Genomic DNA, 22562 nt, shown 5'->3' on the forward strand with positions numbered 1-22562 from the left:
TAGACCTGCTGCTGGATCTTACTTAATGACGCACATGTATTACATGTCCAAGTTACTTGGGGACACCTGATCCCACCTCCAGGGACCCCAATCAGCTCCATTTGGTGAACCACAGAACATGCCGGGGATGTCCTGCTGCATCCAAAAACTGTCCTTGCTGTTTGCAGGGCCCAAGTGTCCATGCATGACAAAGAGACTGGCCACACAGTATATGCTTGGCTATATTTAGAGCACACAAGCTTTATTCAGCAATAATGGCGGTATTTCATGAGAATGAGCTGCACGACAGTGTGAATGCTGTTTTCAGCACAGTCTGAGAGCAAAGGGTTACAGCGACAGAGCTCTGCCCCTAGGTCCTGCCCTTCCCTCTCCAAACAGGCTCAGGCTGCTCCCAGCACATCTGGATGTCTGCACCTGGCCTCATCGTCATCCCCCTGGACACCTGTGACTTGCCCTCTCCAAATGCTCTGCTGCCCCCAGGTCACAGGCTGGAGGGGAGGGAGTGGGCTGCTTCCTCTGCTCGAGCTCTGTCAGCCTGCTTTCTTTCTCAAAGCCACCTTGGGAGCAGCTGGGGGGCAAGAATACCACTCCCCATCCCCCACAGGGACCCCAAATCCCCACTGGCTCGACCTCTTCTGTTGCTGCAAGGGTTTTTCCTCAATGCGAGTTTAACTTCTGGGTTTCAATAAAAGAAGGTGGTATTTATAAAGCACTCTACACTCATAAAGTGTTAGTTCTGCCCCCACCCAGCCCCCAGAGAGCAGGCAGGGAATAGTGTAGCCTCACGCAGGACAGGACCAGGGAGCTGCAGAGACAGTAAACAGAGGGAAGCCTGGCCTGGGAGCTGCTGGGCTGAGTGGAGAAGGTCAAACTTCATTCTAGTTCTATTCAAGGTGCACACTGGCAACTGACTTGACAGATAGAGCAAATCACCTGAGATGCCCGTGTGACACATGGGTGTGTGTGTACACGTGCATGCCCATCTGTGTGTATGACTTTTTGCTATGCATCCTTAACCATTTGTGACCGGTGATCTCTTACTAGATCTCTGGCATAGGCAGGGCTGCCCAGGGAGGGAAGTGTGAACCCCTGATGGGCAGGCATGTAAATGTGAGCAGAATGAGTGAGGGACAGCCAGGCCCACCTGGAGAGAACAGGAGACACATCAAGTGTCAGAGTCCTGCTTGGAGCCTCATCAAAGGTGGCGGGTGGGATGGAGGTGACTGAGAGAGGCTTGTGGCAGTGGCTGGACTGTATAGATAGACAGACAGCCAGGGTGAACGGCCCCATGCAGACAAACCCCTCCTGCCGTATGGTATGCACCACCCTGCCCAAGGCTCCAAGTTGGCAGCCAGTGGACACTGAAATGGGGTTGGGGGGTTGCTCACACTGTATAAGTTTTGACAGACTTGTAGAGGGGCGGGAGCAGCCCGTGGTTCTCACGGACAATTTCCAGGTACTCAGATGGAGTCTCCAGCAAGAAAGGCCCACAGCACATCTGGCAGCAGCACCTGACACCAGAGGGTGGCTCCGGGTTCTTGTCAGACATGGGGGAAAAGTCAAAATCAGCCACCTATGGTGAACAAAACCCCACGGGTCAATCACCCACCCACAGGAAGCCCCATCAAGTGGCCTTATGAGCTCAGCCGCCTGGCGGCAGAGTGCACAGAAACACCTTTCTGTGAGAAGGGTGAGTATAGAAGGAGACAGGTCAGATAGGATGACTTCTAAAATTGCCAACTAGTAATTTTTCCCAGTCTACAGATGCCTCTTGGGCACATCACCCCAAGCCCCAGGGCCTTGCTCTAACATCAAGACCCGCTTCAGGCATCCTGGCCTGGCCCCCATGCGTTCTCCAGAGATCATCTCTAGGCAGGGCCCAGTGCTCCAGCCCCCACACTACTGAGCACCCACCTCCACCATGTCCTTTTGCTGAGTGGCATTCCGCAGAGTCATGTACATGATAAAGGCCAGCATCACAGTGATAAGCGTGGCGCACGGGAAGGCAAAGACAGCAGGTTGGATGCCTGGGAGTGAGAGAGGTGAAGTCATGGTAGGTAGCTGGTGCTGAAATGCTGGTTCTCAGGAAGTGAGCACAATGGAGAAAAGAATAGTCAACCCCACTAGAGATCTTTTTTCTCTTATAAACATGCATCCCAACTAGGCACCCCCAACAGGCAAATCCTGGATTTCACAAAAAATAAATTGGGGTATGTAGGGGTTTTAAAATATGTCCACGGGTTACTTGATAGTAACTTCTAAGAGGGGCAGCTAAATTCCCCACCCCATGAGTGTGGGCTGACTCAGTGAGTAGCTCCTAGTCTACAGTAGATGACGGGAGTGACGGTGTATGACCCCCAGGTCTAAGTCATAAAAGACATCACAGATTCCTCCTGCTCTGTTGGGTGATGTGCTTTGAGGAAGAGAAGCCATGTTGTGGAGATACCCACACAGCCCTGTGACAGGGTGCCCAGGGGATGCTGGGGGCAGCAGGCCATCGATAATGCCCAGAAGGTCAGCCAGGGCCCAGAGTGGATCACAGCATCTGCTCAGAAGGTCAGTAAGGGACTAAGGCGACTGGAGGGGATGGTGACAGTGTCAAGTGCACCTACAGGACCAACCCTGGGGGCAGGTGCAGCTGGCATGAGCTCAGGGGCACTGGGAAGAACTCCTACTCCCAGAGAAGAACACTGGACCAGGAGTCTGAAAGCTTGGGTTGGGGCTCAGGCTGGCACCCACTCTTATTGCCTCCCCATGCCTTAGTTTATGCTTTTGTAGCATGCAATGTGGGACTGGGTTGAGTATCTAAAAGGCCATCTCTTAGGACTCTGGAATCCTTTCTCCTCTATGTAAGGACACACTTTACTGGGGTCCTAAAGTCCCCCATGGAAATAAAGTGTAGAACCTAATGCTGTCACCAGCTCATAAGCCAGTGGCCAGGCCTGATGATGGTTTGGGGAAGGGTATTCCAAGGGTAAGAGGTTGAGCATCCTTATTAGCTATACGGACTGTACTTTGCACTTTCTGAGCCGCTCATACTCCCTGGAAGAGTACTCCCTGCACAGCCCTGTGAGTCCCGCAGTTACTATCAAAGGTGCTGGTGTGGGTGGGGGCAGCAGTGCGGGGGCAAGGGTGATGGTGGTGAAGGAGGGAACACTGCGACTGTGCTGGCTCATTTATGTGGGAGTGTTCATGTGGGGGACACATGTGCTCTTGGGAACATGTGGGAGGGGACGCTGACAGCAATGGTGTTGGCAATGGGAGCTGAAGTTGGGGTGATGCCAGGCAGCACAGCATTGAGGCTGGTGGTGGTATGGGTGGTGGTGACTGCAGAGCCTGGTATTACAGTCTGCTGGTTCTGCCAGTGGTGTTTATAGAAATCAGGGGGACAGGGGTCACTGAGGTGATTTGGTGGGAACACTGCTGGAGCTGTTGGTATGACAATGATGGTGCTGGAAGAATGGTTACTAGTGTGTCTGGTATGCTGGTGACTGAGCTGGTTGTTATTGCTGGGGGGTGCTGGGGTTGCTGGTGGTGTGGGCAGAGCTGATGAGTGTTGGAACTGGTGTTGGGAGAGTTGGTTGTTGATGCTATCAGTAGAGTTAGTGGGGTGGTATTGGCAGAGTTGCTCAATGGTGGCATTGGTTGTCACTGGTGTCAACAGGGTTATCAGTGGTGCTAGTGTTGGTGGGGTTGGTTGTTGATGACCTCCCTTGGGTGGGTTAGAGCATGCCAGTCATGGTGGCAGAGGTGACAGGTTTTTGCTGCCTGTGTGGCACTGGAGCAGAAGGTGAGGTGTCACTTACTGGAGGGCCACACCTGGATCCTGTGATACTGATGCGTCTTGCTGATGACATTCTCGGCCCGGATGCTGAAGCAGTAGTCCCCAGGATCCCGGAAGGTGTGGGTCAGGTTGTAGGCTGTGCTGGCCACGGACACCGGCTGGCATTCCCCCTCCTCCAGTGGGAGACACTCGGGCTTGAGACGCCAGCACACACTCAGAGGGGGGCTGCAGGGAAATGGGGGTGGCTTTTCAAAAATGGCTCAGCTAGGAATATTAACACAGACCAGGAAAGGCCAGGTGGGCGTGAACTTCAGTGTCCTTTCCAGGACAAGGTGCTACACTGTCCTGGCCCCAGCTTCATACATTCCAGACCAGACAACATGATGATGCAAAAGAGACGGCCCTGGACCCCCAGGGGATCCCAGGCTAGTGAGGCGAACAGAGACACACACACATTGCTTAACAAAGGCAGGGTGAGTATCCCATGGCACAGTGATGTGCTATGAAAGCACGGAGCAGTGAATGGGCACGTTCTTAATGAAGAAGTCAGGGAAGGTTTCCTGGAGGAGGTGGCGTTTGAGCAGGCTTTTGATAGGTCAGAAAGGGTAAGGGCATTCTGGGTTATCTGCGTGCCATGAACACAGGCTCAGAAGCTGGAAAATGCAGGTTCTTCTAAGGAATGCTAAACAAGGCTTCCAATTTCACACAACTCCAGGCCCCAAGTAAAACACACACACGCCACCTCAAAGATCTGCCAAACCCAAAGTTTCCTGTTCTCCACATACTAAGCTCCTTCCTCCAAAGCCCCTTGAAAACTTTAGGAGCCACCTCCAGTCCCTAAGTTGCTCCCTCTGTCTGGCCTTGCATCCCTCCTATGTGTCCTGGTGTGGGGACAAGAGTCCTCCAAGGGCTAGGCCCTGACCACTGACCTCTGCAGTTCTGTCCATCCCAGTGGTTGCCCTGGTGGGGTGAACACACCCAGCATCTCCGTGTCTCCCCACTTACTAAACACTCAACCCAATGCCATTCTCACCAAGAGCCCGGACCAGGTCCCACCCACACGGGTAGCTCATGAGAATCCCTTGGGATTGCTCACTTCTGTTTCTCATGGGGTGCCCCAGCCTGCACACAGAACCCTTGGAAGCAGTGGCACTGTCTGGTTGACTCTTATAACTCCAGCTTCTAGAACAATGCCTGGTGCAAAGCAGACTCTCAACCAACTTCTGCTGGTTGGTACAAGCTCCCAGGGGCAGGCGGAAGGCCAGAACAGGCTTCCTGGAAGCAGGCATTTCAAGGGGCTTTGGAGGAGGAGTGTTTGAATACGTAAGGGGAAGGGAAGGCAGCTCCAGGCTAAGAGAACTGCCTGGGAAGAGGCCAGGGGGCTGGAAAACAGGCCCATGTCATCCTCAGAGAGCTTACAAAAGGGGTCCCTACCCTGCCCTTGCCTCAATACCCAGGCTGCTGACAGCCTCAAAAGGCCCATCCTTCCTCGCTGGGACCCTGAGAATGGAGCTATGCCCACAGCTCTCCAGCCACGAGGCAGAAGGACATGATCCTTCCATAAGGCCCCAGACTTGGGGCCCACCAGGACATGAAGCAGACTTAGGAGCATCTATCCATGTGAGTGGGGCCTGCGGGGCACCCACAGGGCACTCTGGCTTTCACTCACCTCCCCAGGAAGTTCAAGGTCACTGTCATCTTTTGGAAAGTTTGAATTAGGGTGGGCCCCAAGACTTGAATGCCTCGAAGGGTTTCTGTAAGGTAGAGAGAACCCCATTAGACCTGGTTGCTGAGGACTGCTGTAACAGGGCTCTCAGGGCCCAGCGCTATGTGACCACTACCCTGTCCTGTCCTCTGACCCTCTCCCAAGGGAGGGTCACAGATCTTTGCAGGGTACTCCGGGTCCTGCCCTCTCCTGATGGCAGCAGGTGCTGGAGCTGGCTCCCAGGGAGGAAGTCAGAGAAAGCAGGCAAAGGCTGACTCTCCTGCCCACTGCCACTGTGCCATCCCCTGTGCCACGCAGGAAGCACCACCCCATCAATGAGGACTAAGAAACTTCCCACAGCTTCCCAAGCACTGGGAGACATGGGTTTGGTGTTCCCACCCTGTGCGGTAGACTGAGGCCTCCCACCCTGTCCGGGTGAGCCTGGACCAGAGGCAGATGTTGCCGAACAAGGAGCAGAGGGGACCAGCCAGCTCACAGGAAATGTCTGGTAACAGGCTCAGGCTCTGGGAGTAGGTGGCTGGGTTCGAATGCCAGCTCTCCCACTGAGCAACCATGTGACCCCCCCTCGGTAGCCTTGGGTGCCCTCTTTGAAGTGGGGATAATGATAGAGACCGATCAGAGGACCATGGGGCACAACAAGAAAGGGTGTGCGTCAAGCTCTGCCCAATGCCCACCTGGAGCCACTCTGACCTGCATGCCGTGACCCCACTCTGGAAGCAGCAGCATCCGGGGCTCCCCATGGGGCCAGACCCTCCGCCTGTGCCAGCCCAGCTGGAAACTCACCCTGCAGCTTCAGTGAGGCCGAGAAGTCGCCCATCTTCTGCACGACGCCCTTGGCAGCATCCGGCTTTGTCTGCTCCCACTCTGCCACCACTTTGAGCTTCACAGTGAAGGTTCCAATAATTGAATAGTTATAATAGACCACAGAGTCTTCGGTCACCATCTGGGTCCTGTAAGGTGACAAGGAGGAGAGGGGATGATGATGACAGAAGGTTGTTCCCCTTCCTGTAACTCACAAGTGATTTGCGTGACTTGGTAGAGTCGGGGCAGCTATACAGTGACATACAGGCTACAAGGAGCACACCTGTCATCACGGCAGCAGCCTTGGAAGCCAGCCAGGACTTGAGGTCAGCTGGCCTATTTCACAGATGAAGAAACTGAGGCCAGGAAGGGCAAGAAAGGTCCACATCCCTTCCTTTCCTCCCTGTAAGAGGCTCTGATGTGGATGAGAGGTTCTGTGTCCTCCAAGAAGCACCTGGGACAGACTATTGGTCTCATGCTGCACAGGGGCAAATGGCAGGATTCTCAGCACTGCAGACTGTCAATCACCCATGGGTTGCCATGCCAACCACCTGATGCCTTCACCAATGCCAGCACTGCAATCCCTGAGTCACACCAGGCCCACAGTCACCTCTACAGAACTTGAAAGTGGCTGCTGGTTGTCTTTGTGCTCCTAAATTACAGGTGGGAGAACTCCAGCAACAGGTGCTCTGCTCCCCCTCTCCCCCCAGCCAGGAATCTGGGAGAGGCCATGTATTAGGGACAGGGATAACGTGGTGAGGGCAGAAGCATGAACTCTGGAGTTAAGACATACCTGGCTTTGAATCTCAGCTCCAGACCTCCTATCTATTTAACTCTATGCCTTACTTTTCTCATCTGTAAAGCAGGGCGAACCATACCTCCAGCACAGAGTGTGACATAACATAAAAATTGTGTGAAATAAGGCTCTTCCCTGCAACTATTGATCCCTTCAAAAGGAAGTCTAATAACAATCAAGAAAAATCACTGCATTGATTGATAATGCTCTTTATATATGAAATTTCTTAAACCTTTACCTATTATATATATTCCAAATATTCTCTACCAGTTTAACCTTTATCTTTTGATTTGATTTACTTTCACATTCAAATTTTTTATTTGGTAATGCCAATCTAGCAAGTTTTTCCTTGGCAGTTCCCATCTTTGTTTTTATTCTTAAAAATACCTTCCCCGTTGTTAAATTATCCAATTGCAAGTGATCACCTACATTTCAACCTTGGTTCATTAGGTTTCATTTTTTAATCTATCTGAAATTGCTTTTCTTAGGGATCGAGTTGTTTTCTCTGAAATAGTTAACCAACTTCCCCAGTAGCATTTGTTAAGTAATCTAACTTTACTTACTGTCTGGAAACAGCACTGTTACGATACAGTGAATGCATATATAAACTAGGCTAGCTTCTGCATTTTCTGTTCTGTTCCATTGAGCTGCCTCTTGTTGCTGCCAATCACGTGTTGCTTTTTAAACACATATATGAATACATTTCTCTCTATCCCCATCTAACATCATTCTGCCTTTCTGATTTTTCTTCTCCTTACAATACTGAGAAATTCTCCCTTCATTTTTTAAGTCTTTTTAAGGTTCTCAGTATAGATTCACATAGATCCTACAGTTTTAGGCGAGGTTTATTCCCAGTTTTTACATGTTTTGCAACTATGATAAAATATTGTTTTCAACTGCCATTACATGAAAAAGTTATAAATCTTTGTTCTGTAACCAGCCATACAATGAAAACCTCTTTTTAGTTCCAATGTTTTCAGTCGAGTCTCTTGTATTTTCCAGGTAAACAGTATTATCATCTGTGTATGATAATTTTTTTCTCCTTCTTTACAATATTTATATTTAATTCTTTTTTTTTCTTGTCTTATTTCATTGGCTAGTCAAGAAAGATCTTCAGTTACAATAGCAATAGTGAATAAAGTCCTTAACATGTAAGGAAATGTCCCTAAATAAAATTATTTAATTATCCCTATTAGAATTTTTATTGGATTTGTGTTAACTTAAAGAATAACTAAGGGGGAAGTGAACATCTTTCCAGTCTAAGACTCATCAACCTGGACGTGATGTGCACACCCATTTACTCAAATCTTTGACACTTCTCAGTAGCTCTGCAGTTTTCTTCACATAAGACCTTCACCATTTCTGGATAAGTGTGTTCCTATGTTTATTTTATTTACTATTTTTGTTATTACTGGGAGGAGTCCCCTTTTATACTCTAATTTACTATTGCTCTCCAATACATAGTCAATATGAAACACACAGCTTGGAAGGATACGTTGCTTTTGGACTGGACCCCTTCAGGAGCCTGAAGATAAAGGATTTTGGTGATACTTTTAGACACGCATGACTCTTGCTGGCTATGGTGCATTACTATTTTAACTGTGTTGTAGTACTAAATTTGCTGTATTTCATTCAAAATCATTGCATCTGAGGTTAAAATTAAAATGGCATGTACTCTAGTCATCTTTTTTGAGCTATGTTAATTTTGTAGGATGAATTGAGAATCTTTCTATCTCAATCTATGCCCTGGAGGACTTTATATAATAACAGGAGAATTACTGGATTTTTGAGAGCATAAAATAACTTGTCAGTAAAACCATCTGGTTCTGGCCCCCTTCTTAGAGATAATTCTTTTATAATATTTTCTATGTTTAAGTCAATTCTAGTAACTTACATTTCCTGGAAAATCATTCAATTCATTGACATTTCAAATATATCAGCATGGAGTTTGGAACTGCACAAATATTACCTTATAATTTAAAAATCTTATCACTGTATCTGTAGTGACTGCTACTTTCTCATCCTTGATAGGATTTTTTTAAATATGTGTGCATAAATGTGTACTTTCTTATTTTAAGAAATTAATACTAGCTTGAAGTTTGTGGACTTCATTTCCCCTGTCCCCCCCCCCAAAAAACCCGCTTTTGAATTTATCAATTCTATTTTTCTATTTTCTAATTCATGTTTTTGTATTTTATTAATTCGTTCATTTTTTTTTTTTTTTTTTGGTATGTGGGGATTTTTTTCCTTCTAACTCCTTGAGTTGTATGTTTTCTTTCTTTGGTCTTCATTCTTTCTTACTTAATAATTAAAACACTTAAAACTATGAATTTGACCCTGGTTACAGCTTTGGAACTGTTATCTGAATTTAGATGTACAATGTTCACTTCATCATCATTTTCTGAATATTATGTCTAGAAAGTTAATTCTAGGTGTCAATTTGGTTAGATGAAGGAATGCTGAGAAACCTGGTAAAGCTATCTTTTTAGGAGTGTCTGTGAGGGTGTTCCCAGCAGAGATTAGTATGAGAGCCTGAGTGGACTGGGTGGGAACCATCCAATCCACTGGGGGTCCAGAGAGAACAAAAGACAGAGGAAAGAGGTGAAGCTCTCTTTCTCTCGATCCCCTGGAGCTGGGATACACTCTTCTCTCCTGTCCATGGACATCAGAGCTCAAGACTCTTCAGCTTTTGGGTTCCAGGACTTACACCAAGGACACCATCAGCTTCCCTGGTTTGGAGGCCTTTGGACTTGGACTGAGCCACGCTACTGGCATCCAGTTTATAGATGGCTTATCGTGGGACTTTTCTTCAGTCATGTGAGCTAATTCCCCTAATAAATCCCTCTCATATAATTGTAACATATCCTATTGATTCTGTCTCTCCGGAGAACCCTGACTAATACAGAAAATTGGTACCGAGGAGTAGGGTATTGCTATATAGATACCTGAAAATGTGGATGCAGCTTAGGAACTGGGTAATGGGCAAAGGTTGGAGGAGTTTGGAGGACTTAGAAAAAGACAGAAAGATGAGAGAATGTTTGGAAGATTTTAGAGATTGGTTAAATCATTGTGACCACAATGTTGATAGAAACGTGGACAGTAAAGACCATGCAGATGATGAGGTATCAGATAGAAATGAGGAACTTATTGGGGGAATTGGACAAAAGATAACCCTTGCTGTACCACAGCAAAGAACTTGGATGCTTTGTTTGTGTCCATGCCCTTGGACTTTGTGGAAAGTGGGTCTTAAGAGTTGTGAACCAGAATGTTTGGCAGAAGAAATTTCTAAGCAGCAAAGCATTAAGTAAGCTGCACGGTTACTTTTAACAGCCTACTCTGAGTTATGGCAGCAAAAGCATGATGTAAAGCCGGAATTTAAATGGGAAGCAGAGTGTAGAGATTTGGAAAATTTGCAGCCTGGCCATGAGGTAGAGAAGCAGAGAGCAGGAGAAAAATGCAAGGGTGAAGCAGATAGACTGGTTGCTAAAGATATTATCTTGGCAGTGAGTCAGCCAGATGCTAATAACTAGAACAATGGGGAAAATGTCCTAAAGGCATTTGAGAAGTCTGAAAGGGTGCCCCACCCATACCCTGAGGCCTAGAAGGACTGAGTTGTCCCAGAGGAGAGACCTGGGATGCAGCTGCCCTCGAGAACCTGCTCCCTGTGTCCCAACTGCTCTGGCTGAAGCATCCCCAAGTGTGGTTCATGCAGCAGCCCTGGAGAGTAGAAGCATGAAACCTCGGTGGCGTCCACATTGTGTTAAGTGTGCAGGCCGGCAGGACATGAGAGCAGTGGCAGCCTCCACCCAGATTCCAGAAGATGTATGGAAAAGCCTGGGAGCCCAGGCAGAGACCTGCCGCAAGGGCAGAGTCACCGCAGAGGCCATCTACTAGAGCAATGTGGAGCAGAAAAGTGGGGTCAGAGCCCCCAGAGAGAGCCCCCACCAGGGAAATGTTTAGTAGAGCCAAGGCAGCAGAGCTGCCTCCAGGACCCCAGACCTGCAGGGCCACTGGTAATGTGCAGCACAGGCCTGGAAAAGCCACAGGCACCAGTGCAGCCCACTGGGCTGCTCCTGGCAGAGCTGTGGAAGCAAGGCTGCCTGAAGCTTTGGGGGCCCACATGCCCAATTGTGCCCAGGATGCAGGACTTGGAGTCAAAGAAGATTATTTCAGAGCTTTAAGACTTAATATCTGCCCTGCTGGGCTTTGGACTTGTTTGGGGCCTGTTTCTTCTTTCTTTTGGCCTACTCCTCCCTTTTGGAATGGGAATGTGTACCCAATGTCTATTCCACCATTGGCAGTAGATAAATTTGGTTTTGTTTTTACAGGTTCACAGCTGGAAGGACTTTTGCTTTTGGTCTCAGATGAGACTTTGGACTTGGAACTTTTAAGTTGGTACAGGAACAGGCTAAGACTTTTGGGACTGTTGGGATGGAATAATTGCATTTTGTATGTGAAAGGGACATGAGTTTTAGGGGGCCAGGGTCAGAATGGTGGAGTTTGGATGTGTTGTCCCCTCCAAAACTCATGTGGAAAGTTGATCCCCAGTGTGGCAGTGTTGGAAACTGATTGAGTCATGGGGGCGGATCCCTCATGAATGGATTAATGCTCTCCCTGGGGGAGTGGGGATTAATGAGTGAGTTCTCACTCTATTAGTTCCCACAAGAGCTGGTTGTTTAATAGACCCTGGCACCTCCTCTCTCTCGCTCGCTTTCCTCTTGCCATGTGATTTGCTTGTACCTGCTGGCTGCCTGCCACTTCCCACCATGAGCAGAAGCAGCTTGAGGCCTGTGCCAGGTGCAGCTGTCCCAGAATCATAAGCCAAATAAACCTCTGTTCTTTATAAATTACCCAGTTTCAGGTATTTCTGTTATAGCAGCATAAAACAGACTAATACAATGTCATCATCATGACAGCTTTGCCCCCCAAATTTTAGGATCCTGTTTTAAAATGCTGAATTGGTGGGGTGTCTTTGTTTGCCTGAGGGCCTTGGAAGACTTTGGATAGTCTAATAATATGATTTAGGGTAGAGGCTTGAGTCACATGGTAACACTTGACCTTGAGCCTGAGATCAACCACGTGGGCAGTCAATCATGCCTCTATAATGAAGCCCCGTTATGGCTTGAATTGTGTCCCCCCAAAATTGATATGCTGAAACCCTACCCCTATGTGACTGTATCTGAAGATAGGGCTTTGGGGGGGGTGATTAAGATTAAATGAAATCATAAGGGTGGGGTCCTAATCCAATAGGACTAGTGTCCTTATAAGAGGAGGAAGAGACACCAGATATCTCTCCCTCCACTCTGGCACAGAGGAAAGGCCACATGAGGACACAAAGAGAAGGCAGCTATCTACAAGCCAGGAAGAGAGCCCTCACCTGAAACCAACCCTGGCGGCACCTTGATCTTAGACTTCCAGACTCCAGAATAGTGATAAAATAAATGTCCTTTGTTTAAGCTACCCAGTCTGTCATATTTTGTTATGGCAGCTGAGCAGACTAATACAAGCCTCAATAAAAACTCTGAAAACAGTATCTGCCAAGCCTCCCTGGTTGGCAATACTCTGTGCATTTTGTCACACAGTGATGCCGGGGAAGTAACATGCCCTGAGTCCACAGAAGCTCTGCATTTGATAATTCCTTCAAATGATTTTCATCTGTATCCTATTGCCGTATTAAACCAAACTGTGACTATGAGAACTTTCTCTGAGTTCTATGATGCTTTCTAGCCAATTACTAGACCTAAGTGAGGTCTTGGGAGCCTTCTACCACCAAACTTGCAGTTGGGGTCAGAGGCAATGTGGTGTCGTGGAGGACTGTGCTCTATCTTACTGAACCAGTGGCCAAATGCTTGTTTGTGTTGGTGTCAGAAGTGAAGACAGCCTTGGGCACTGTTCCCTCTAACTTTCGAGTTAACTAACCTCCCAAGTGGCCTAAAACTCTTTGTGCATTGGGTTTGTAACAAAAAAATTCTTTTTATGAATTTCTGATGTGCACCATGATCCAAAAATGAACAGAGAATGTATCTCTGTTTATGAGACTTTCTGACACTTTAAGTTCTAGAATTTGAATTTTCTTTATTTTTGTAAATGTCCCATGCAATATTTTATTTTTTAGGTCTAAGGTTCTATACATATACATTAAATCAACCAAACTAATTATTTTATGAAAATCCTTTGTCATTACTTCGTCTTCTTTAAAAAGTCAAAGTCTGGGTGCAGAATATTAAAATCTCCTATGACAACTTTTTTTTTCTTTTTTCCCCCCTTTCCAGGTAATTTCCCTAAAAAAACCTTCTTCATATGTTTTGATGCCCTAATATTTCAAAGGCTCAGGTCTGTAATATTGTCCCTGCAAATTTACCTTTTACAACTAAAGGAACCCTCTTTGTTCTTTTCTAATACTTTTCATCTCAAATTCTACTTTTCTGATGTGAATATTGCTACCTGGTAGAGTTTAGATGTGTTGTCCCCTCAAAGCTCATGTCGAAATCTGATCCCCAACTTGGCAATGTTCGGAGCGGTTTAGGTTATGGGGGTGGATCCTTCATGAATAGATTAATGCCCTGGGGGAGGGTAGTGAGTGAGTTCTCGCTCCATTAGTTCCTGTGAGAGCTGGTTGCTTAAAAGACCCTGGCACCTCCTCTCTCTCTTGCTTCTTCTTGCCATGTGATCTGCTTGTACCTGTCACTGGCTGCCACTTTCCACCATGAGTAAAAGCAGCCTGAGGCCCGTGCCAGACGCGGCTGTCCCAGAATCATGAGCCTAATAAACTTCTGTTCTTTAAAAATTACCCAGTGTCAGGTATTCTGTTATAGCAACACAAAAAGAGACTAATACATTTCCATTGCTCTGCTCTTACTTTATATTTTACATTTACAAGCAAATATGTACTTCCTTACAAATATTTGTTCTCCCTTTTCCACACACATATTTAAAGCAAGACAAAAATCCAAGTCTGGGGCAGCCAGTAGCTGCTTTTGCTCCTGGCTTTTATCTCTTGTCTAGGTATAGAGAACATTTATTATGTAAAATAAGAAATTTGAGAAACATGTCTACTTTCTCCCCTACTCTATATAAACAGGAAAACAGACAGAAGGGCAGCCCAGGAGAAAAATAATAAAATCTAATTTTTCAATTCATATTGCATGGAAAATGTGCCCATGATTAAGATAACCATTTAAGCTATTAAGGTGTTTTAATAGGATCAGAAGGAACAGACTGCTGTTTAGAGCAGAGGACACTGCAACTGACAACATGGAAGAACCATCTGTTGCCTACTATGGGGCTATGGGGTTAGGACAAGAGTCTGTGGATTTGGCCCACCCCCTGTTTTTGTAAATACGTTTTACTGGAACGCAGCTATGCTCATTTCTTTTTTCTGTTTTTAAAAAGATGACCGGTAAGGGGATCTTAACCCTTGACTTGGTGTTGTCAGCACCACGCTCTCCCAAGTGAGCTAACCAGCCATCCCTATACAAGGATCCGAACCCGTGGCCTCGGTGTTATCAGCACCACACTCTCCCAAGTGAGCCACGGGCCAGCCCTTACACTCATTTCTTGACATATTGTCCTGTGCTGTTTTCATGCTACAATGGCAAGAGTTGAACAGTTGCAACAGAGACCACATGTCTCCCCAGGCCTACTATATTGACTCTCTGAGCCTTTAAAGAGTCATTTGCAGGTCCCTGGGCCATCACATTGGCATAGAACACCAAAGGAAATCCTGGCATACATTTGTGCAGAGGCAGTAGAGTATGGTGGTGGAGGATGAACTATTTTTTTCTTTTCTTTTCTCACCACTATGCTAATGAGGAGGAACCCGGATTCACAGCTGGCAGCCCTAATTCTGAACATCCATTCTACCCTAACCCCTTCAGTGAGACGTTGCTCTTCCCATTTTTCAGAAGATAACAGTACCTAAAGTAGCACCCGCTCCATGCTCCATTTCCTCACCTGTTATGTGGGCGTAATAGTAACAGATGACTGCCACACAGGTGACTGTGAGGATTACATGAGACCATGCATGTAACATCCACACAGAGGAAGTGCTCTCTACTGCTGGGGGACTGGGGGTCTCTGAAAGAGGAGAGATGGGCATCTCTTCCTAGAGTAAGGGAGGCTGGCCCAACAGGTCTCTAAATTCTTTCCTTCTCCATTCCATATTTTTCTGCCTTCCAAATCTCAGCCTTTTTTCAGACCAGATGTTTCTCAGCCCTGCAGGGAGCGTTGAGGATCCCTGGAGACCGCAGCCCAGTTTTCCAAGCTCCTCACAGGCTCAGTAAGCTTCATGTGCACGGCTCCTCACACCCTGGGACTTTCAGGCTCAGTGCATGGGAGTGTCAGCTAAGGGGCTGGAGGGGGTCCCCGCTGAGCTTCACTGTAGACAGCAGCTCCGGGTGTCTGTCTGTGGGCTGCCTGGGCTCAGTGCCTGACCCCCTTTCCCAACCTGGCTTGTTTAGAGAGGAGTAAGGAAAATGAGGCTGGAGCACCTGAGTTCTACCCACATCTGCCATCGGCCTTCTAAGTCAAATGGGGGAATATCCTATCTGCCTTGACCATCCTTAAAGGGCTGTTTTGAGCACCAATGGCCTCCTCTACCAGGTTGTGACATCTGAAAGGCAGGGTCAGCAGTGGTCCCCAGGGACAGAGCAGGTGCTCGAGGAACACATGGAGGGAGAGAGAGACAGCAGGGAAGATGGGGAATCGCAGACGCTCTGCACAATGCACAGGACAACAGGGCACATGCAGAGGGGCCACCAGCCAAGGCTATGGGCATTAAGGAGAAGTGGTTGCAACAAGGACATACCCATCTCCGAAGTCCCAGCTGTAGAGAAAGGAGGCAGTCTTGAAGAAGTCACTTGGGTCATGGAGGAGGAAGGAGACTTTAAGGACTGTCTTGGTGAGGAAGGAGCTGGGCCAGGGCAGCGAGGTGTTCTGGGTAACAATGAGGTTCCCTACAAGGGACTCTGGGAGAGACACAGTGAGAAGGGTGAGTCCACAGAGATGCAAGGAGCCTGGGAGTGATCTCATGGACAGGGGGGCAAAGCAGCCACTCCCCCACCCAGACTTTCTGGCTGTCAGAGCTGGATGGGGAAAGGGGACCCTGCAGGTCCCTGAACACAGAAGCATCCAAGTCGTCTCCCTACTGCGTGGACACTGGTGAAAACTCATGGTAGGTGTTACATACATAGCTTTCACTCCTGACCCCTTTCACCAGGACCCCAAACCTTCTGGCATGAAAGATGCCCAGGACCAGAGGGAAATAAATGCACAGGCTTTGCAAGGAAGTTATAGGAAATATTTCAAAATGTTAGATGAGCCTAGAAAAATTAGCAGTTCTACTAACTGAATCTTCACACTCAGCATGCTGGGCTGGGTCAGGCCACTGTCCTGTGTCTCTTTCGCTAAAAAAAGAAAAAATAAATGCTGACTTTTTTCCATTGCACAAGCAGAACATAAGTAAGATGTGCTCAATAGAGCTCATTTGGAAAATGCTCAAAAGAAGAATAAAAAGAAAAGAAACTACCTGTCATCCAAATACTACCCTTGTTGATGTTTTGAAGTCTTGCAAAGTATTTTTTTGTGTGTTTAATGTATATGCATATTAAACACAGTTTATCAGGCTGGTTGTACAATTCTGTGCTTTGCTTTTTTTATATGTAATAATACAAGCATGGGTTTTACCCATGACATGACAAACTCATTGTAAGGGTCATTATTAATAGTTGTATAAACTACTTCAATATACTTAACCCGTCCCCTAATGTTTGCATACTTAGCTTGTAGTATTTCTTTTGCTGTTATAAACACCACTACAACACACACCTTAGTGCATAAAGCATTACCCAAATGGAGATTATTTCCTGAAGATAAATTCTTTATTAGACTTTAAACCCCAGATGGGCAAGAGGGTGGGGACCTCTTGGAATAAGGTGGGGAGGAGAGGGATGGAGAGGGAGAGGGAAGAGGAAAAAGAATCAGTGAATGAATGATGAGGCCAGCCCCAGGTATTACCACTTTCTAATCCTTTTTAACTCAACTGACAACAGAGAAGGAACCCATGGGTCTAATTTACATCTATGTGATTACCAGTGAGGCTGGATGTTTTTCTCTGCACAGAGGGTTTGAAGGCAAATTAGCAAACAGGAAAGACCCTCACCTGTGATGGGGAGGACAACGAAGCTCCTAGCCACTGGCTGGCACATCCAGCAGTCAGCAGTAGTGACCCAGACAGAGACGGGGAAGTCCCCAGGCACATTGCCGACCACATGAATGGTTGAGCTGAGATCCTTTTCCATCTTGCCGGTGAGTACCAGCGGGGTGTGGATCCAGTGGAAGCGGTACATGTGGGCATCAGCGGGCAGGGCCAAGCTGCCGTTGTCCTTGGCCACCAGGCTAGCTGAGATGGTCACCTCTGCTCCCATGGTGGCAGGGCCATCAGTGGTGAGATTGAGTCCATACAGGCCTAGAAGCCCAGAAACAGAGACCGTGTGTCAGGAGGGGGTGTGGCAAAGCACCCCACTACCACCTCTAGGCTGGCTTCTATTATTCTATTTTACAGGGGGATAAGCTCAGGCTCGAGTGGCTCAACTACTTGCCCAAGGATCACACAGCTAGTTCATTTTCCAACTGGGATTCAAACCCAGACCTGACTCACTCCAAATCATAGCTCTTTACAATATCACCAAATTATATTTTCTTTTCATGCCAGCCAAGCAAGGCTTTATAGAGCATGTGTATGGCTCAGGTCTGACTTCACCATAATTATACCTCAGCTACAAAAATGACTACCAATGGTCATCACCGGCGGGACCACCATGGCCATCCCGGCTGGACAACTGCAGCCCACCATTACTCACGCTTTTGGACAAGGCTTTGTGTGTCAAACAAAATATCAAATTTGAAAGACAAAGCTGAGTCATTACTCTTCAACTATTTTAGACAGCTGCATAACATTTTATCATATAAGCAAGGTCAGATTTTAAAAATAACGTTCATTTCTATCATAAAAGTAATACATAAGCATGAATAATATTAGGACTGTCCCATTTTCCTACCTCTCAAAGACAATGGCTTCTATTGTCATCCTCATGTCTCTTCTTCATGCATAGAAGTTTTTATGCAGTCCTAATCATACTCTGCACACAATTTTGAATTATTTTATTTTTACAGGACAACATGTCAACAGCATGTCTATGGTCTCACTAATATCAATTTCCATATTTGCAAGATAATGCCTCCAGCAGATATATCTTAATGCTTACAACCCTTCACTCTCATCAGCAGTGCTACACCACATCTGGGTGTGTAGTTTTTTCCTGTGATTTGGTTCTTTCTTCAGGTGAAATTTCTGCAGGGCATGATGTCAGAGAGTGTCCGGGCCAGGGCAGGAGAGCCCGGGCAGGCTGCAGCGTGCATCTGGGCAGAGGAGGTGCTGCAGAAGGAAAGGCGGAGGGGATACAGGCCCCGCTCTGTTCATCTCACTCAAACCCACCTCCCCAACCAAACTCACCCTTTCTGTGGCTTCAAGTGCCTCCTAAATGCTAATAGAGAGCAGTGACACAGCCCTACTCCCCAAGCTCTAGGCTCTTGAGCAATACAGAGCAGTACAATCCTAAGCAGAGCAATACAGTAACCACATGCAATTTAATTTAACCAGATTTAATTGCTGAAATTTAATTAAAACTAAAAGTTTAGTTTCTCCATCGCGCTAGCCACATTTCAAGTTCTTAACAGCCATTCGTGGTTAGTGGATACTCTGTGTGAACAGTGCACACACAGAACACTTCTATCATTGCCCAAACTTCTACTGGACAGAGCTGGTCTAATCCCTCTGCATTTCTCCTCTCCCCAAACCTGTTTTCCTCACCCCCTCACTCTCTGTCTGGGTTAGAGGATCCAGCTGTCCCAAGAATCAATCCCCATGCTTTTGCCACTCTAATTCCTCCCATCTGGTCCCCTCCTCATCATCACCTCTAACATTGCTTAAGGCCAGCATTCAGCCCTGTCTGGATTCCTGCTCCATCCTCATCCCTTGCCTCCAGCCTCCAGTGCTGCACCTGCTCAGACACCCCCAGCAACAAGCTTCCTGCATGGTAAATCTGTTTATCAATTGGCCTCAAGGTGGAGTCCAGCCTCACATCTGGCAACATGCATGCTGCAGCCAGCCACTTTAACTCTGGCAGTCCCTCACATGTGCTAACTTTCTGGCCTCAGGGCCTTTGCACATGCTGTTCTCACTGCTAGAATGCCCTTCTAATGCCTATTCCCTGTACCCTGCATCCTGTCAGCACTCTCCCAACAGCCTGAGCCCATTGTCACAACTCCATGTTGGAACAAAGTTTTTTTGTCCCTCACAGTGCACTTTGAACTCCATGAGGGCAGGGGTCATCTCCATCTCCCCAGTGCCCAGCAAAGTGCTTGGCACATAGTAGGTGTTCAGTCCCGCTGCTGCCAAGTGGCACCTAGAGAGAAGGGTGTGGCAGAAGGACGAGCCCACTTGGCCCTGCCCCTGGAGGCTGTTCATCCAGCTGGTACTGACTGAGCCCCTTCCTTGTGCCCCATCCCCACAGGTGCTGGGAGGACCCAGAAATGCACAACATGCTCCTGCACTGAGACCTCACAGGAGACCTGTTGGACTCAGCAAAACTGGGAGGTGAGTAAGTTTGTCCTGAACTTCATCTGTCCTATTCACCTCACGGCAGCACTGCCTGTCTCCTCTGGGGACTCTGGCTCATCTGTCCTATTCACCTCACGGCAGCACTGCCTGTCTCCTCTGGGGACTCTGGCTCCAGCCTTTCCTCTCATCCATGTCACACATCACCTGTTCTGAATCCCTTTCCTTCAGGGCCATTTCTTGAATTATAAAGTCATGTGAGTTAAGACGCAAGGGCTGCTCACGTCTGAGGAAATGCTGGCATTGAAAAAGGGACTTGCAGTGTCTTAACCCCAAAGACAGAGTTCCAGGCATTGTGCTGGAAGCTTCTCCAAGCAAATACAGTGTGTCTATTACATTGAAGGACTTGAGGCCTGCATGGGCCACTGCTGCTGCCTGGGGCTGCCCAGCAAGTCTGTGCTCTATTCTACCTCCCTTTGGCTGAGAGGCAGCATTTAGCCAGGCTGTGCAGAGAGAGGTGCTTAGGTTAGAGGCCACGTCCTCTCTTCTCCTTCAGGCTCCCTGCACCCCCTCTGCCCACTTCCAACATCCCCCCAGCCCTCAGTAGAGGAACATGGGCGAGAGCAAGGCTGGCAGGTGGCGGGGACATTTGGCTGCATACTAATGGCCGTCCCGCCTCTGCAGTGAGATAGGAGTATGTCAGCACCACACAGATCCGTTGCCAGGGGAATGGAATTAGGAGGGCAGCGGGCTGGGGCTGGGAGGAGGGAGGGTGGGGGTGGGAAGGGGCTGCAGCTGCTGCACACGTTGCCACAGACACTGGCCCAGCTCCTGGGAGCCCCCCACATGCCCAGCCACAAGGAAGCTCCGAGGGCACTTTTTCTCATGCTGCCGTCTTAAAAACAGGTGTTTCACAGCCCCTGGGTGACATTGCCCCTCTTCCTCAGGGCTCCAGAGCTGAAATGGACCCTGAAGGCTTTACCCAGTGTGGCTGAAGGAATCAAGCCCAGGACCTGCTGCTCTACCCATCCAAGTTCATCTTTCCAGGTGTGGGAGCAGAGGTGACATGGCCTTGGAGTACGGAGTAGCCAAGGCAGGGGATGTGGGTGTTCAACCAGCACCCCAAATGACCTGAAGATGAAGAAGCCAAAGCAAAAAGGGAAGGGGCTACTGCCCCAATGCTTGGCCCATGGAAGAAGTACCCACCTACCATGTCCTCTGGGCTTCCACTTGGAGCAAGCACATTGCCCAACAACATAGCACGTGGGGCCCTGAATATTCTAGAACATTCTAGAAAACCAGCCCTTTCACACAGCATATGTAGACAGCACAAAACACTTCCCAAGGGTACCTCTTAAATCTGGATAACATAACCTGTAGTTAATTAACAGTCCAGTCAGTACATGGACTCCTGACTTACAAACTCCAAGTGTACAAAGCATCCATGCAGGCTGACCTAGAGCCCAGGAAGGGTGGGAAAGCCTTTTGAGCCTCTATTTTTCTCCTGTGGGTGAGGAAGATGTATGTTCCTCTTTCCCAGCTACTGTGATTTTGACCATATCAAGGCTGCAATCGGCCAGCTTGGGAATCATATATGCTTTCCAAAGAATTGATTCACTTTCTTTCTTTTTTTTGCAATTTGGAACACAGTGATAATTTCTGGACGATTGTAAACCTAATTTTCTATATGAATTTCCAAGGGGAAGCGGTAATCCTGACCAAGCACAATTCCCACAAAATTTTCCTAATTCACCCCTAAGATGCAGGTTTTTATTTTATTTTGTGGTTTTTCCTTCACAAATCTGCATTAGATCCCTTCCTCTCTCTACCACTCTTTTATTGTGGGGAGGGGACGGTGTAATGAAAAATGCTGGATGATGTTTAACCCCCATAGCTGCTCACGTCCCACCCGCCCTTGACAGATCTCCAATGGTGCTTTTATTGTTCCCAAGATGTGGCAGAAATGTTGGTGCTGGCCTCCCGGCGGTGGGGAGCTAGGGGTGGTAAAAACACGACCCGGTGGGCACGGGGTGGGCTCCGGAGGAACCTCTCAGCTCAGGAACCATTTTGAAAATCACTTCCAGAGAGGAAATGGCATTCTGGCCTCCTGGGCTCTAAAATCGGATGACCCCAAAGCCAGCCCAAACAAGGTGGAAAAGTTCTCCAGATAAGACGACATTTAAAGGCAAAAACGGTGCTTCACGCGCGGGCAATCTGTCTGCGCTCCTTGGGGGGCTGTGGCGCGATGACCGACCCTGGCACATCCCGGTGTCCCCGCATCGTCCTCCCCTCCCCCAGCGGGTGCAAGGTCCCCAGACATCCATACAGATGCGCCGGCCACCCCGCGTGGTTTCCAGGGCAGAGCCGACCCGCGGGTGAAAGGAGCCGAGGGGCGTAGGGGTCCCCCTCGAGTGCCGGGGCGACTTCTGGGGAGAAGGGTGAAGGGCAAGAGGAGAGGTTGTCGTTGCGCCCGCCGGCCTTCCCTCCGCGGCCGCCGCGCCGCAGTGGCCTCGGGGAGGAGGGAAGTGCGCGTAGGGCGCACGGCGCCACCTCCGCAGCCCGGGCTCCGGGTTAGCCCACCCGCCGGAGACGGCCCCAGGCCCCGGGGGGCTGCGGCTGCGGGGAGGGTGGGCGCCCGGGCTGCCCAGCGCCTTACCTGCGGCCACCCTAGCCGGGGCTAAGGGCAGGAGGCAGGCGAGCCAGAGGATGCGGCCGAGGCGCGACCAGACGGCCGGGGCCATGGCCCGGCCGGGAGCGGGAGGAGCGCGGAGCTGACGCCGGGGGAGCGCGGCTCGAGCTCGGTGGCGTCGGCGGCCGCTCCTCGGGGCGCGCGGCGCGG

The 22562-nt window shown here is 48.6% G+C and overlaps 1 protein-coding gene across 3 annotated transcripts; it reads right to left on the reverse strand.

The window, feature by feature from the left end:
- Positions 1–1384: 1384 nt before the first annotated feature.
- Positions 1385–22464, reverse strand: TMEM130 (transmembrane protein 130). Of its 3 annotated transcripts, none has more exons than XM_063092184.1 (8): positions 22380–22464; positions 17267–17572; positions 15914–16073; positions 6294–6460; positions 5454–5538; positions 3807–4009; positions 1915–2027; positions 1385–1537 (listed from the first exon to the last, which is right to left on the reverse strand). In XM_063092184.1, exons 1-8 carry the CDS (start codon positions 22462–22464, stop codon positions 1385–1387), a joined length of 1272 nt encoding a protein of 423 aa, XP_062948254.1. The 3 variants fall into 3 exon arrangements, with proteins under 3 accessions (XP_062948254.1, XP_062948253.1, XP_062948255.1); XM_063092183.1 differs by having other exon boundaries at positions 1385–1573; XM_063092185.1 differs by lacking the exon at positions 17267–17572.
- Between the last annotated feature and the right edge of the window lie 98 nt (positions 22465–22562).

This window comes from Cynocephalus volans, chromosome 3, assembly GCF_027409185.1.
Source record: "Cynocephalus volans isolate mCynVol1 chromosome 3, mCynVol1.pri, whole genome shotgun sequence".
In the NCBI taxonomy this organism is placed as follows: Eukaryota; Metazoa; Chordata; class Mammalia; order Dermoptera; family Cynocephalidae; genus Cynocephalus; species Cynocephalus volans.